Source organism: Dasypus novemcinctus, chromosome 18, assembly GCF_030445035.2.
Source record: "Dasypus novemcinctus isolate mDasNov1 chromosome 18, mDasNov1.1.hap2, whole genome shotgun sequence".
NCBI classification, from domain to species: domain Eukaryota; kingdom Metazoa; phylum Chordata; class Mammalia; order Cingulata; family Dasypodidae; genus Dasypus; species Dasypus novemcinctus.
The window spans coordinates 70,944,345-70,960,977 of record NC_080690.1 but is presented as its reverse complement, the minus strand read 5'-3'; the positions used below and the strand labels follow the sequence as shown (position 1 = coordinate 70,960,977).

Here is a 16,633-nt window from a genome sequence, read left to right as displayed (position 1 = left end):
CTGGGGTTGGGGTTCAGTAGACTCATTTGGGGGTTGTCATTTGGGGTGAGAGGACTGGTCTTGGATCTTCAGGCGTCAGATAGGTATGGGGCTGGGATAGCAGGAGCTGAGCTGAGGAGTGTCCGGCGGCGGTGCTTTTATTGGGATTGGCCTTGGATGGCTGGGTTTGGTGTTACTGGAGTTGGGAATGGAGTCAACTGGCCAGGCTCTGGGTGGGGGTGGGTGGGTGAAGTAGTGCCTGTAATTGGGAACCCAGGGTGATTCTCCTCCATCCAAGCCTCACCCCTCCCACCCACCCCCGCCCAAGACCATTCGGGACAGGACACACCCAGCTCACAGGGCTTTATTGTCCCAGATGCAGGATTTCCAAGCTCAGCTGTAGAGAGCCTCACCCCGGCTCCTGAGGGAGACCAGCTCCCTGATGGTAGGGGTCAGAAATCAGTGGACGGCCTGGGTGCCCTGAAGCCCCCACTCTGACTGGAGAGGGCGCCACACCTGTGCCCCGGGTCGTCCCCTAACGGTCTGCACCTGCCCCTCTGCCCCTGCCTGGGCTGGCACAGGGAGGCCACGTCCAGCAGAGCGTCCTCGATGCGCTGCCCCAGCCGGTGGGAGTCCTGGAAGGAAAAATGGGCGGTGCCCAGCGGAGGCGGGGGGAGGGCCTCCTGGGGGGCTGGGCTCTGCGCTCAGGGGGCAGCACCGAGGCGGTCCTGGGGGAGGAGGGGTTCGCGGGGTCGTCTCCACGTTCGTCTCACCGTTTTTGTGCTTGATTTCTTGCTGGCGATGTGGAAGGTGATCGTGTCATCCCCCATGAAGATATAAGAAACTCCGTAGCCGTGGTCATCGGCCTGGAGCGGGAAAGGGAGAGGGGGACGAGCTAGCCCCGCTCCGCGCCCGCCTCCCCCAGGTCCCAGGAGGCCAGCCCCTCAGCCCCCGCCCACTCCCGCCCCGGCTCCACCCACAGGCCCGAATCCACCGCCTGAGGACACGTAGTCGGGGTAATTGTGGACGTCAAACAGGTGCGTTTGCTGAACAGGGATCTGGCTGGTGGCCATCTGCCACTGCTCCGAGTGAACCTGAGGGTCAAGAGGGCAAGTGCGTGGCAGAGGCCGCGGACGCGCAAGTCTGCGCTGGTCACCTGGCTCGGCTCCCTGCGCGGCCCCCTCCCAGCTCTCCTGACCGCTCCATCCGCGGATTTCCCAGGGAGCTGGCCCCTCCCCCGACCCCGCCCCTACTCTCCCGCCACGCCCCTGGCCACGCCCCTGGCCCGCCCGCTCTTCTCTGACCACGCCCCTACTCTCCTGCCACGCCTGACTCCACCCCTGACCCACCCGCCCTTCTCCCGCCCCGCCCCTGACCCGCCCGCCCTTCTCCGACCACGCCCCTACTCTCCTGCCCACCCCGACCCGCCCGCCCTTCTCCCGCCCCGGCCCTGACCCGCCCTTCTCCGACCACGCCCCTACCTCCCGCCACGCCCCTGACCCGCCCGCCCTTCTCTGACCACGCCCCTACTCTCCTGCCACGCCCCTGACCCGCCCGCCCTTCTCTGACCACGCCCCTACTCTCCCGCCACGCCCCTGGCCCCGCCCCCGGCCCGCCCTTCTCCCTGGCCCCGCCCCTCTCCCCCTCTCCCAGCCCCGCTCCCATTCTCTCGCCTCCCTTTCCCTTCTCTTGGCACCGCCCTCCTTAACCCTCTCCTCTGCTAATACCCGCTTTTCCCAACATCACCCTCCTTGCCTTAAAGTCCCGCCCTTCTCCAGTGACTCCCCGTTTCCCTCCCCTTCCCCAACATCCCAACCTGGGCCAGGAAGGGCGACTGCAGGCGGAGGAACCGGGAGACGATGTAGAGCGCGAAGAGGTGGCGGTCCGCCCCCTGCCCAGTCATGGCGGCCTTCAGCAGAGCCTGGTGCTTGTCCACGGCCACGCGCAGCAGGGCGAGGCACTGCGGGTCCTGGGACCCAGGGAGGTCACAGGTCACCGAGAGACAGGACGGGGCTCCCTGCCAGCACTGTCGCACCCTGTCCTCCACCGTCCCTGGCCACGGGAGGTAACCTGAGGTTTCTCACTCAGCAAGGCAGAACCAGGGGTTCCCCAGGTCTGTCTGACTTCAGGGCCCCAACTCCTTCCACGGAACACAACACCTCACAGGTAGGGAGAGGGGACAGGGAACTGGGGTGCCTGGGGGGTAGGTCTGAGGGTCCTGAGCAGAGAGGTTATGGGGACCCTAGGAATGGGGCAAAGGGAGTCACGTGCCACAGGTAGGCCGCAGAGAAGTAATCAGAGGGAGCGGCACTGTGGAAAAGGCTCCCTCTGCAGTGCTCCCCCCGTGCCTATAATACAGCCATTAGAATAACCTCTGCCTCCCCCACCAGACATCTCTGAGGCCTGAGTCTAGGTCTGGTTCATCTTTGGCTCCCTCCTGCCCTTGATGGAGCATGGCCCTCCACAGGTGCTGCAGAAATGTGTGCAAATGGCTGAGTGATTGTAAATGAGCCTCAAGTGAGGCCAAAACCCACTGTCTCCTTTTCATCCTCCATGGCTCTCACGAAGTTGCAGGCCTCCCTCGTGCAGCACCGCACTGTCTCCGTCCGGCCTTCCAGGAACAAGCGAGTTGTGACTGACTCGTAAGTCAGGCAGAATTGGCCCCTGTCCTGGGGGACAAGGAGAGAAACCTGTCAGCTGGGCCCAGGGAGTCCTCACAGACTTGAACCACCTCTGCCCGGGGCTCCAGCCCTCTCCTGCCAGGAGTGTGTGGTCGGGTGGAGAAATCAAGATGGCAGCCCAGGATGGCCACCACCAAGAGGAGAGTCATTGACTCCTGCTGAGGGGGCAGGTCTTGGGGGCCCAGGGGGACTGAGGTCCTGAGAGAGGGCTGGGGTTGGGGAACCCCACTGACCCGGAAGTGGGCCAACTGCAAGGCCATCTGGATGAAGCTGTCTGGAGAGAGGTGGCAGCGTTTGATGAAGCTCTTGCCAAAGTGGGAGAAGGGGAAGACGTGGCAGTCGATGTTTCCAGACAAGGTCTGGGCTCCCCTCAGGGCTAGAGAGATGGATAGATGGATCTGGCAGAGAAGGAGGTGGGGAGGAATGGCTGGGGTTAAGGACGGGGGTAGGGTTATAGCAGGAAATGGAACTGGAAGTGGGGATGGGCATGGAGTTAGGGTAGGGGTGAAATATGGAAATGGATACAGAGAAGGGGATGGAAATGAAGGACTAGGTTGACGATGGGGAGATAGATGGCAATGATGATTGAATGGGACTGGGGTTGGGAATGGAGTTGGGTACGGGGGCTGAATTAGGATTGGGGGTGGTGTCAGGGATTGGGATGGGATTAGGGTTGGATATGAGATTGAATTTAGGTATGGTAATGGTGCTGTGGGATTGGGGGTGGGGATGAGGTTGGGTTGGGAGTGGGGTTGGGATCTGAGGTTGGGATGGGTTGGGTTGGGGTTGGAGTTAGAGGTGGGGTGGGGATCATTTTGAGGTTAAGATGGGAGGAGAGTTTGGAGTCGAGGCTAAGAATTTGGGGACTTGGAGGAGAGGCTCGGAGACTCAGCCTCACCTTGTCTGGAAGGTCCCAGTGGAGCCGCTGGGGCTGGGGCAGCGTGGGGTCAGGATGCCCCTTGCAGTGGCCATCTGCCGCGTAGCCCAGCTGAAAGCATTCTGTGGCCAGAGTGAACTGTGCAGACAGAGGCGGTCAGAGGCTGCCTCCTTCTGCACCAAGGGCCACCTAACCAGCGTCCTCTTTTTGTAAGTCCTTTCTATGGGAAAGGGGGGGGGCTGTTCCCCAAGAAAGAGAAACTCCTGATGTTCACAGGGCTCTCGGGGTCACACATTCATGGATGGCAGGTGCCTGTTCACCCAGCCGCAGCACCTTCACCTGGGACTTCTGACACCCAGCTGCCCCCAAGTCCCCACTCGGCCATGGTCTTGGATGCAGTGCCCTGGCCCAGGTAGGGATGGGGCATGTGTGAAGGGAAAAGGGGTCACTGCCAGGTTTTGAGAACAGCTCTAGGGAAGCATGGATCCCTGTTTCTCATTTGTAAAATGTGGTGGGTTTTTTTTTTCCCTTTAATGATATTTATCAATGAAATTCTTGATCCAGTTTAACCTCAGGCTTTTCACACCACCCGGGTGATTTAAGATGCTGAGAGCCGCAGGCCTGGAAGGGGACTTTCAGGTAAAAGAAAAGGCAGCCCTCTCCTTTGGCCTAAGGGGAGAAGGAAGGCTCCAAGGCGGGGAGACACTTGCCCAAGGACACACAGCCACCCAGAGCTGGACGGAATTCAACTCAGCGTGATATGGCAGCAAGGCTCCAGAGCGCGCGGAATCCGGACCGCCACTCTGCCGTGGCTGCGTGATTCCAGTCACCTCCCTTCCCTTCTCTGAGCCCGGATTTTCCCTTTTGTCAAAGGCAGGCCAGACCCCAGCGCCCTCCTTGGCTGAGCGCCTCGGGGCTGACCTCTGTCTCTCTCCAAACCTTGCTTTTAACTGTGATCCCAACACTCTTCGCGCTCTGGAAATGGGGCGGGGGCCCCAGGGTTGAGGAGGGCAGCTGCCCCTACCTCCCACATGTGTCCCGCGACAGGGCAGTCAGCCCACGAGTGCTCAACACTGAGGCCCAGCTTCCCATTGGAGAACACGATGAGTGTGAAGGATTTGTCGAACCAGCTGTGGGAGGGAGGTCAGGGGGTCACCAGAGGAAATCAGGGTGCCCTCGGTTGGACTGGAGTGGGAGTTTCAGGGTGGGGAGAGCTGGGAATCGAGGCTGGGGTTCCAGGATGGGGGTCTCCAGTTGGGTTGGGGGCTTCTCCCGAGGAGCTCTGCCATGGGCCTAGGATTTGAAGCGTGGGGATTTCTTGGGAACTTGGAGAGGGAGGTTTGGGGATGTGTTGGGTTGGCAGGGGTGCCGGGAAGTTAGGGAGACTCTCCTGGGGACCTCAGAACCGAGAGTGGTGCCTGGCAGCCATGAGGAGGGGGGATTGTGGAAGAATCTCCTGGGCTGGGGTCCTGGTTTGGGGATGTTTGGGTCACATGTCCCCAGATCTGCTTTTCCTGGGTCTGGGACCTGTTCTAGGAGGCCCCCAGACTTGGAGATGCCCCATGCCAGGGGTCCAGGGTCGGACACTGGCTTCGGGGGGCAGTCCCAGGTTTGGGGGCCCCGGTCCCTGGGGAACGCACCGGTCATAGCCGCGGCCAGCCAGCAGGGCGTGGGCGTAGGCATCCAACGAGGCGGCGGGGTCCTCCTTTGTGAGCCCCGCGGGCTCAGGGTCCAGTGACACAAAGAAGGCAGCCCCTTCCACGGCCTCCAGGGCGTCGGCCCCGCCGGCGCGCACGGACCGCCGCACCTGGGCCCACGTGGCCCTGTGGAGGGCGTGCCTGAGCCCAGCTGCACCCTCCACCCTGCCCAGACCCCTCCGGCCCCCAAACCTGCCCCGCCGCCACCTCCGAATGCCAGCTGGGGCCCCTGGGAGCCCCTGGCCTCTGAGCCGCACCTGGGGGCAGCCGTCAAGGCGGCCAGGTGCTCCTCCTGGGGGCAGGCGGGTGAGGGGTCATCCAGGATGCGCTGGAACTGCTGTTCCAGGGCCCGCGGGGGGAGCAGGCGGCTCCGGGAGTGGGTGCCCACGCGGAAGAATCGGCCCCGGTGGAAGACAGCTACATGGCGGCTGTCACTGAGGTGGTGGATGTGGTCTGGGGGCAGCAAGGACAAGAGCAACCAACATGTGTCAAGGGCTAAGCCCGGTTCTAAGCGCTCACTGAACCCCCACAATCCTAGCGGCCATCATTAGCCCATTTCATAGATGAGGAAACTGAGGTTCAGAGGGAAAGAATTTGCCCAAAGTCCCCAGCTCGGGAGTGACGGGGGCAGGGATTCCAAGCGAGGCAGGCTGACTCCAGGGTCTGCGCTCCCAGCCACTTGACTGTGTTTGCGGGGGGCAGGGGGGGTCTCACCTTTCTGAACCCCGGGAATGCGGGTGCTGTTGAATATCTTCTCGTACTGGGCAGAACACAATGGGCGCATCCCCATCAGCAAAGTCTGCAGGGGAGGGTGGGCTAGTGAGCTGCCCCCCAGGGGCCCACAGGGCCTGGCGGCCACCCCAGGCCCCCCACCCCCCCGGCAGCCCCTCTTACAGGCGGGATCTCCTGGCGGTTCAGGTGGTGGCGGTAGAGGAGGAGAGCGTGGACGGCGTTGCCGGCGCGGGCGGCCTGCAGGGGTGTGGGCGTGACGTACAGGAAGTCCTGGGGGTCGGCGGGGGAGCCCGCAAAACAGCCGCGGTCAGTCCTGCCCCTGATGGGGAAGTGACCGCAAAACCCAGGCCCCGTCTCTAACAGAGGCAGTACGAGGGCCAGACCCCCACAACCCCGGACCTGGGGGCTGGCTCGGGCCCCCCCCATCTCCCCAGCGCCCCCCTCACCATCATGTAATAGTTGCTGTTCACCAGCAGCGAGTTCCGGGAGCGCAGGTACACAAATTCTTCCCACCAGTCACTGACCTGGGGGTGGGGAGGGGGAGACACAGCTGGGGCAGCTGGGGAGGCCCTAGAGGGGGAGGAGGGAAAGTGGGAGGGGCGAAATCCTCCAACTCTCCTGTGTGAAATGGGGAGGGGGAGCAGAGATCAGTGAGGGAGGAAGTCATGATGGGTAACTAGCAATAACCTATTAGTCCACTGATGGGGGAGTTGTTAGCTAAATCATGCTATGCTCCTGCTGTGGAATACTATACAGCCATTACAAAGACTAACGTCTTAAAAACATACAACTATAAAAACAACAAAAAAGAACAAGGTCCCTATGTGTACCCCACATGGAATGACCACCAGCATGTGAAACAATCTGTTTTGAGATTTTTACTGGCCGACCTGGAAGAGGGATTTCCTGATCACCCTGAACCGGGAGAGTTGCATGTAGTTCCAAAACCAGAGCTAGGAACCCCACGACCCCACATGATCTACTAGTTTGTGGGCCCAGATGTGCAGGGAGCGGGGCTTCACATGCAGAGGGCTGGGCTCTCGGGGGTCCCTGGCACCCCTGCTCTGCTCACCGCCTTCCTCAGCAGGAGTCGGGGGCTCTCCTGGGCCGGACACATCCCCAGACACACACGGCAGAGACGGTGCCCCTGACACCCAGGTGAGAGCGCCGCAGCCCTGCCCCTCGGTCTCTCTGCCTGGGCCCTCGGGCCGGTGCAGGTCTGGGCCCCTTCCCCCAGCTCATCGCCTGGCCTGCAGCCTCTCCCCTCCAGTCTGTCCCCCACAAGGCCCTTCCCCTGCTCAGAACCCTCTGGCCCATGGCTCCTAGTACCCCCAGGGGAAGGCCAGGACCCCAGCTTGGTGTTGGGGCCTCTCCCCACTGCCAGCCTCCCATGGCTTTGCTCTGACCCCAGTAGAGGGGCCTCTGCTCCAAACCCTACAATCTTCCTCCTTCCTTATCCCCGCTCCCACTGCCCTTTTTCCTAGAATGCCTTTACACCAGTCTGACAGGTCCAAATCCTCTCCAGGTTTCAAGGCTCAGCTGGAATGCCCCTCCTGGAACCCCGACCCTCTCATCCAGCGGCAGCCTCTGGCCACCCCCTCCCATACCAGCCCAGGTGTCTCTTCGTGGCCGCCTCCACCTCATACACACTGCCTGACAGCCATTTTTAGCCTTCATTTCGTCTTGCAGAAGGTGAGACCTGTAAGTCCTGATTTGAACCAATCCCTACCTCTCTCTGCCTCAGTTTCCCAAGGAGCTCAACTCAGAATGCAATCAAGAACTTAGCTTCCCAACCCAGAATACCAGCCCCTATGGGGACAACATCCTTGAATGAAGAAGGGAGGGAAGCCAAACCACCTTGGAGCTGGGGCTGATCGTGATGGCAACTCAGGGGAGGGGTCCTGGGAAACCAGGGCGGTTTAGGGGGCTGAGGTCTGGACTTGACCTGGAGGTGTGGCTGAGCTACTGATGCATCGCGGAGGGGGTTGGGGGTGCAGAACGTTGGGTCATCTCAGGGTGGGGCCCGGAAAGTTAGCGCATCAGGGGGCGGGGCCCAGAAAGCTAGCGAAAGCGGGGACGGACCCAGAATGCTCGCACACCAGGGGGGCGGGGCCCAGAATGCCAGCACGCCAGGGGGCGGGGCCCAGAACGCTCGCACACCAGGGGGCGGGGCCCCGAACGCTCGCACACCAGGGGGGCGGGGCCCAGAACGCTCGCACACCAGGGGGCGGGGCCCCGAACGCTCGTACACCAGGGGGCGGGACCCAGAATGCTAGCGCACCAGGGGGCGGGACCCAGAATGCTAGCGCACCAGGGGGCGGGGCTCAGAATGCTACCGCACCAGGGGGCAGGGGGCTCAGAATGTTAGCGCACCAGGGGGCGGGGCCCAGAATGTTAGCGCACCAGGGGGCGGGGCTCAGAATGCTAGCACACCAGGGGGCAGGGGCTCAGAATGCTAGCACACCAGGGGGCAGGGGCTCAGAATGCTAGCACACCAGGGGGCGGGGCCCAGAATGTTAGCACACCAGGGGGCAGGGGCTCAGAATGCTAGCGCACCAGGGGGCGGGGCCCAGAATGCTAGCACACCAGGGGGCAGGGCCCAGAATGTTAGCGCACCAGGGGGCAGGGGGCCCAGTATGTTAGCGCACCAGGGGGCGGGGCCCAGAACGCTCGCACACCAGGGGGCGGGGCCCAGAATGTTAGCGCACCAGGGGGCGGGGCCCAGAATGTTAGCGCACCAGGGGGCGGGGCTCAGAATGCTAGCGCACCAGGGGGCGGGGCCCAGAATGTTAGCGCACCAGGGGGCGGGGCGTTCTGGACCCGGGCCAGGGCCAGGGCAGTGGGCGAGTTGTGGGGGTCAGGGCATGGCGCCGGGAGAGGGAACAGAGAACCTTGGCCTTCCCAGGAGGGAAGTCCCAGCGGGGGGGGGGCCTGTGGGACTTACATAGTTGGACGCCCACCAGGACTTGAGCCACAGATACCACTGCAGCAGCGACGCCTGCAGCCTCAGGAATTCTTGCGCGAGGACGGCCGTCCAGTCGAAGTCCTCGTCGGAGAGGATTGGCCGGACGGACTCCAGGTACTGAAGGCGGAGAGAAGAGGGCGGGTCACCCCGGGCCGCCCCTCTGGCCCCTCCCCGGGGCAGCAGGCCCACCTTGCGCACGGTCTCCTGCACGGGGGGCACGGGCTGGCGCGGCAGGGAACGCTGGTAACTGAAGAGCATCGGGGAGCGACCGGAGAATATGCGGACCAGGGCCTGGGGAAAGGGAGTCACTGGGTCATCAGAGTCCTCGCTGGAGCCGGAAATCACAGAGACGGGGGGGGGGGGGGGGGGGGGCACAAAACTCAGCAGAGGGAGACCCAGAGAAGAGGGCAGAGAATTGGGTGCCGGGGGGCGCTACCCCCACATACCAGCCAGGTCTTGGTGGGCGAGGACATGGTGCCATGGGGCTCAAGGAGCCAGCCGTGGTAGGACAGAAGCAGCCTAAGGGCCAGGTGAAGCGTGAAGATCAGGGCTCCCCACAGGCAGGAGGCGAACAGTGCCGCCGCCAGGGCCCCCCGAAGCCTGTGGTGCTGTCCACCCCTGGTGGAGAGGAGAAACCGGGCCTGGGTCTCCTGGCACCCCAACCTCCCTGGCCTCCAGCGCCTCCCCTGGCCTCGTAGTTTCTGAATATTTTCCGGCCCAGGTCTCTAGGCTCTTGGAGGCAGATCTTGTTGTCGAATTTGGAGTCATCCAAAGAATCAGTTGGTTCCTTTAAGAAGCAGGTGTGACTCCCCCCACCCCCACCGCCCCCCAGGAACATGGGGACCCCAAGCTTCTGAAATTATTTCCTGGCAGGTGCAAAATAAGAGAAAGCCGCTATTTCTCAAAGTGTGGTCCCTGGATCAACAGAAGCACTGGGGAACTTTGGGGAAATACAAATTCCAGGGTGCCACCCAGACCTAGGAAGTCACCTGGGGGCAGGACCCGGCGGTGAGTGTTTTAACAGGCCCTCCAGGTGATTCCCATGACGTTCAGCTTTAGGAAGCACAAGTCTAAAGCGACCTTCAATTGACATATTAGTTGGCGAAGGTGCAATCAAAGGGGGCATGTGAGCAAATCCCACCTGGGGGGCTGGGGGGCAAGTCACTTACCCTCTGTGTACTGGGTAAACATCACCATCCTGAAAATTCCTACATCTGATCTCGGGGCTGCACAAAATCTGAAGCTTCTTCAGGACTACTTCAAGAACTAAAACCTGCCACTTCGCTTGCATCCGGCTTTCAGACCCTTCCCGAAAGTGATCCCATCACAACAATTAATCACTCCCGTGAAGTGAGCTCCTGGCACTATATTGAATATTCTACAAGTATGATTTTGTTTCATTCTTCCAACCACTCTAAGAAGCAATTTTATTACCTCCATTTTATTGATGAAGACCCTGACACTGAGAACAGTGAAGCTGTTTGTTCAAAACCACAGACCTGGAGAGTGGCAGCGCTCATATTTTTTCTCAGTATATATAGCCATGTCCAGACATTTTCTAATTTGTCACCAACCCTCTTAGCAAGAAGCAGCAGGGATGGACAATGTACAGAGAGAAAAGATCACCTCCCTTTTTCTTGAGGTTCTGCCTTTATTAATCTGACCCAAAGTCTCAGCATTTAAATTTTCCTTAGCAGGCACACCACACTGACGGAGAAACTTAGTGGGAGGAGGATTGGGGTGGTTACTGGGGTGAGGTGCAGGGGTGCCTCACCAGTCTGGAAGCAACTCTTTGATCTTCTCCATCAGTCCCAGGGAAGGATCCAGCTGGAGAAACCAGGCGAGCTGTATTGTGCTGAAGAGGAAGAGCCAGCTGAGAGGGCTGGCGGGGTACACACCAGTGACAAAGTCGTTCTGCAGGGAGGAAAGGGCATCCTCTCAATCATTTATCCCCTCCTCTGTGCACCTGCTTGGGGCCACGCTCAGGTATTTACTGAATACCCAGGGTGTGTCAAGCCCTGAACTCAGGGCTCGAGGTCCGGTGGGGAACAGACAGATGTGGCCCTGCCATTGGAGCAGTCCAGAGTGAAGCGAGAACAAACGGTGGTAGCACAAAGGCCCGGGGCAGCCCCGTGAAGGCAGGTTACTCAGCCCCAGGGAGGAAGGGAGGACTTCCTGGAGGAGGTTACTCGAGGGCAGGGCCTTGAAGGCCAGAGTGTCAAAAAGGCAGAATGATCTCCCTTACACCGCAGGGTCTGGAAGCCACAGGCCCTCCGGCACTACCAGGCTGGGGAACGAATGAAAGCAACGAACTACTCCTCACACTCTCAGGGAGGCGAGACAGAGGGACGGACATCCCACGAGACTTCCTCCGTGCCACGTGCGTGCGTCAGGATCCACTCTTTAAATCCTGCCACGACCCTGGGAAGGAGGTCCCAAGATGACCCCATTGTACAAATGACACAGGCTCAAGGTCTGCGGCCAGAGAGTGGTTAAGACACTGTAAGAGCTACTTCCTGTTGGTCTGGGTAGCACTTTCTCTCTTCTCCTGCCCACATCTAATGAACAGGAAAGTCTCAGAAATCCTGGTTAAGAATTTGGGCCCTGGAGTCCCCCCACCCTGGGCTCAAATCTCTGCTCTGTCCCTGACTAGCTGGGTGACCTCAGGCAAGTGACTTGGCCCTCTGTGCCTCAGTTTCCTCTTCTGTAGGATGGGAACAATCCTAGCACTTGGTTCACAGGGTGGTCACGAGGGCTTGATGAGAACGCAGCACTCCACAAGTGCTTCTTGTGGGCCTCCCAGGTGATGCCACATTCTAGTTGCTGCTGTGACAAGAACGCAAGATCCTGGCCGTCATGGGAAAGACAGCGAAACCCACGAAATAAAAGATTTAGTGTATCAGATGGTAATGGGCCTACTGCAACGAAGCAGAGACGAGAGCCCAGTGTGCACGTGCCTGTGTGTGGACTGCGTAGCACAGAGCCAGGCATACAGTAGGCACACAATAAATGTTAGTTACGATTGCTACCCTTTCTATTGCTACTCTCCTTCCAGTGGGAAACTCACTTACTCAATGGTCTTCCTTTGATTGGCAGGGAAAGATGACTGTGCTTTTTTGGTTGGTTTGTTTGCTTTTAGGAGGTAGTGGGCTCTGAAGCCAGGACCTCGTGCATGGGGAGCAGGTGCTCAACCACTGAGCTACACCCGCTCCCTGTGGTTATTTTTGCTGCATTAAATTTTTTTTTTAAAAGAAGCCATCAGTTCTTATATTCGGTGCTCTGGATTGCAAGAGAATGGGGCCTTCCCACTGGGGAATCAATAAATCATTTTATTCCCCTGCAACCTGGAGAGGTAGCAATGGTTATATCCCCAAGACGCAGACGAAGCAGCTGGGGTGACAAGAGGCTGAAGAACTCCGCCAAGTTCACGTAGCCAGGAAGCAGTGGAGGCCCTGGCCCGAGGGCCTGCAATCAACTACCTGGAACCGTTCGGATGCTTTGTGATCCTAAGGCAACAGGACAGTACTTACAGGGACTGTTTCTCTGGGTTTGCTGGGTCTCAGATTTCCTGCTCATCTGGAAACCGTTTCAGGAAGACACCCTGACGGGCTGCCCACCGCGCTGGATGCCGCGTCCTGCTTGGCCGGCATGACGCCCTGCACATAATCCTCAAAAGCCTCGAGAGAAGTCCCGGGACTCCCTTCTAGAAAGGCAGCCCAGGGTCATGGGAACGAGCCCAGGCTCCGAGCCAGGCTGTTAATTCTAGCCCCGCTTCCAGGGCTGCCTCTCAGCAGCTGGGTGACCGGGGAGAGTGAAAGCACCTCTCTGGGCCTCAGCGTCCTCACCTGTGAGACGGGACTAACAATAGACCGAGCTTTAGAGGGCTGGAAGGAGGCTCGGATGAGTTAACAGAGTTAAAGAGCTGGGCCTAGAGACTGGGACAAACTACTACCTGATGTGATTTAAGAGCCAAGACGTCGGAGGCCCAGGCCACTGGCCATGTGCTGGGGGTCCCCGGGGTCTCGGGGCAAGGTCAGAGCCGTGAGCCGAGGCTGGCTGTGCCGGGTGGCCACTGCCGTGAGCCAGGCGCTCTGTGAGCACAGGGACCATCGTGCCTCCCATTTCATAAATGAGGAAACCGAGGCTCGACGGCGAGACCCACCCTGGGGTCCGGAGCCCTCCTGAGTCTCCCCATGCCTGGCAGGCCGTGGGGACCCAGCGAGCGTGAGAAGAAGACACAGATGAAAGGCGAGGAGGCCGTGGGAGGGTAGTGCCAGCGGCTGAGGGCAGTGGTCACGCTCGGGGCTCATGGAGATGGACCCAGCTCCACCCGGACCCAGGAACCTCTGCCCCAGAGAGGAAAGCACGCCGAACACAGGTGTCAGGACCTACAGGTGCAGGTGGGGGATGACACCTGATTCTCAAAAGGGACTCAAAAATTAACCAATACATATTCACATTTTAAGGAGGAAGATTCAGGTCTTGACCCAAATGTGGGAGTGACAGTCAAAGTATTCGACAATGCCACACTGGGCAAAAGCAGCCTGGAAGAATATAAATCAGAACAGTGGTTGCCTCACTGGGTGGTGGGGCCCAAGAGAACATTCTAGAATGGTGGCAGTGCTATCTTGATGGGAGGGCTGGATACACTGGTGTCGTTAAAACTTAAGGACTGTATATTTAAAACACTGCATTTTTCTAAAAGTAGTTATATTTAATTTAAATAAATGCACAGGTATGCAGGTCTATGTTAACTCTTTAGGTGCTGGATTGGTCCAGGGGTCCTGGGGGAGAAGCTGAGGGGGCTCTGGGCAGTGGCCATTCCCCAGTCTCTTATTTTAACAACGAATATGGCCAAGCGGTCATTCCAGCCTGCTCAAACGCCTTGGCCGCAGGAGCTCCTCTCTGGCCCCCTTATTTAATCGCAGCCCCCCTCCTTCCCTCTTCTCCCCCCACCCCCCCCCTCCAGAATGAGCACTCCAGGGGGGTGCTCCCTGCTGTGTCCCACCCAATAGATGCTCTATAGATATTTGCTGAATGAATGTTATTAAGGAACGAACTGCATCTCCCAAAACAATGTGCTAACATCCTAACACCCTGTCCCATGAACGGGATCCTATTTGGAAATAGGATCTTTGAAGCTGTGATTAGATGAGGCCAAACTGAATTAGGGTGGGTTTTCAAAGACAACAGTAGTGGTTTGAAGCCAACCCTAGGAAACTAAGACAAATGAAGAGTATAATAAAAAAAACTAAGGCTGGGAGCTCCTCTCCCACACAGGAAGTCCCAGATTTGGTTCCTGGTGCCCCCTAAAAAGAAGATGAGCACACAACGAACAGACACAAAGAGCAGACAGCAAGCACAAACAACGAGGCGGGGAGAAGTAAATAAATATTAAAAAAAAAGCCAAGGCTGACAGCTTCACAGGCCAGGCTAGGCTCTGTGCTTACAGGTAAGGATCTGTCTAATCCTCACAACCAACCTTTGAGGGACAGGCTATCACACACCTTTTACACATGAGGAAATCGAGGAACAGAGAGGGCCATTTGTCCAAGGCCACCCAGCCAGTAACTGCTCGAGCTAAGATCCGAACTCATGGGTTTTCCAGGCCTCTGTTCAAACACAGAGGAGGTGCAAGCAGGGAGACTCTGAACTAGACTAACCAGAGTTCTAGAACTGGGTGCTGGGCCTGGGCCTTCTAGAGCCACGGGAAGGACCAGGAGCTGGGTGTTTCCAGAGCTGGGGCTGGATGGGAGGCCCGCATCCCGGGAGCATGGGGAGGGCACACAACGTCCTGGGGAGGGCTGCTGGGATGGCACTTCAGGGCAGGGGGAGAGGGGCTCACAGGCCCACTGACAAAGGCTGGGGAAAGGAGGTGCCTGCGGGATCAGGGTGCGGGCTACCTAAGATCCCAACCAGGCCATGGGGAGCACCTCTTTCTAGAACCTGGAATTGGAAGGAAAAGGTGAGGAAATGGGGGAGGGAGGCTGAGTTCTGAACACTGGGGTGGGAATTGTGGGGGGAGAGGTGGGAGGGAGAACAGGAAGTGGGTGTGAGAAGTGAAGAGGGCTGTCCAGTAGGTGAGACTGAGGATCCCAGAGGTGAGCCACAGAGGACCCTGATCCCGCTTAAAGGATCCCAGAAGTGGACATCAAAATTCCCAGAGGGGATGACAGGATCCCAGAAATCCTACTGGGATGCCGGAAGTGGTCCTCCGGGCATCCGGGAAGCAGGGAACTGGATTCCCGGAAGGAAACCACCCCGCAGCCCTCCTCACCCAGAAACGGGAGAGACGCCTCTTCCAGGAGCGCAGGCCGGAGAGGTAGATCTCCTGCAACGCCGGGGCGCTGAGCTCCACTTCGGTCCCGTCGGAGGTCAGCGAGAACCGGAAGCCCACGGCCTGGTGTGCCTCGGCCATGTCAGGCTGCAGCCCCGGGACCAGGACAAGGGGTCATGCTGCAGGCGCCCAGCGCCTCCTCCCTCCGGCCCAGGAGTGCGGGCCCCCGTTCCCCTCCTTCAGACCCTGGAGTCACGACCCACATCCCTTCTCCCCGGGACCGAGGAGTCCCTGCCCTCAGCCCCACTTCCCGCGGACCCCGCAGTCGAGGATTCCAGCCCACCCCTCCCGTAGTACCTGAGGGGCTCCGCGGGTCCCGGCCCGAGACTCCCGTGTTGGGGGACGTCAGGTGGGGGGGCTGTGAACGCACAGAGGGGCGGGCGGCTAGATCGCGTCACCCCCTTTTGATGCTCTGCTGAGAACAAGGTGCAGGCACAGTGGCCGCTTTCCTGGAATAGGGCTCTCAAGATTCAGGGGAGGGAGCGGGAAATCGGCCCCGGGTGGGTATCTCGAGGGGAAAACAGCAGCCCGGCTCCCGACACCTGCCGGCGCCGGCTTTGGCCGGCCCACTTCCGCCTCCCATTCCCAGGCGACGCCGCCGCCGAGCAAGGCCTGCGCGGGTGGCCCGGCGCCCCTCCCCCCGCCGGGGCTGGCGGGCAGGGGCGGGGAGCCCGACTGCGCATGCCCCTCGCCCGGGATGCTGAGGCTGCGCGCGGAGGCGCGCGTCGAGGACCAGGGAGGGGAGGGCCCGGAACCCCCTCCCCGGGCTCCAGCCCCCGCGGGCCCCCGGCCCCTCCGGCCCGCCTGGCACTTACCACGCCGGCTCAGGGGCTCCGCCGATCGGATGCGGGGCCCAAGCCCGCGTGCCCACCACCCTCGGCCCCCCGCCCCCCGCCTCCGACGGCCACTCCCCCGGAGCGCCCGCCCACCCCAGCCGCTCGACTCGCAGGGTCCCCGCTTTCCGTGTCGCGTGCGCCGCGCCGGGCTTTGCCCCGCCCCCTCCGGTCCGCGTTCCATCCCCGCGCCCTCGCAGCCCCGCGTTCGATCCCCGCGCCCGGCTCGACTCCCAGCCCTGGGTCGAGCATCCCACCGGCCTCTCCGGCGTGGCCTCCCTGGCTCTGCACGGCTTCTCCCCTCGGCGCCCCCGATTCTCGGGCGCCCCCTCTGCTCTTCCTCTCCCCTCTCTTCGAGGAAGGTGGCCCCGCTGGGAAAAACGGTCGCCTCTGGGCGCGGCGTAACGCCAGGCGCTTGAGGGGTCGAACCCGAGCCAATCTCAGCCCTTCCAGCCCAAGGAAAAGGAGGGATTCTTTGGGGTCGGGGCCGCTCACCACAGCCACCCACGGAAGATGTAGCTGCATGGACTGA

The 16,633-nt window shown here is 60.4% G+C and overlaps 1 protein-coding gene across 4 annotated transcripts; it reads right to left on the bottom strand.

The window, feature by feature from the left end:
- Window positions 1–327: 327 nt before the first annotated feature.
- Window positions 328–15,947, bottom strand: CPT1C (carnitine palmitoyltransferase 1C). 4 transcript variants are annotated; one of them, XM_071209392.1, is made up of 20 exons: window positions 15,566–15,922; window positions 15,209–15,355; window positions 11,255–11,352; window positions 10,706–10,845; window positions 9,378–9,549; window positions 9,121–9,222; window positions 8,911–9,048; window positions 6,413–6,490; window positions 6,129–6,236; window positions 5,949–6,033; window positions 5,492–5,687; window positions 5,178–5,360; window positions 4,562–4,667; window positions 3,559–3,675; window positions 2,894–3,058; window positions 2,514–2,648; window positions 1,796–1,948; window positions 960–1,073; window positions 753–845; window positions 328–614 (listed from the first exon to the last, which is right to left on the bottom strand). In XM_071209392.1, the coding sequence occupies exons 3-20, from the start codon at window positions 11,285–11,287 to the stop codon at window positions 432–434; spliced, it is 2,301 nt and encodes a 766-aa protein (XP_071065493.1). In that variant the 5' UTR covers window positions 11,288–11,352; window positions 15,209–15,355; window positions 15,566–15,922; the 3' UTR covers window positions 328–431. The 4 variants fall into 4 exon arrangements, with proteins under 4 accessions (XP_071065493.1, XP_071065494.1, XP_058136604.1 ...); XM_071209393.1 differs by having other exon boundaries at window positions 9,378–9,450; window positions 15,566–15,862; XM_058280621.2 differs by lacking the exon at window positions 11,255–11,352 and having other exon boundaries at window positions 15,566–15,947.
- Between the last annotated feature and the right edge of the window lie 686 nt (window positions 15,948–16,633).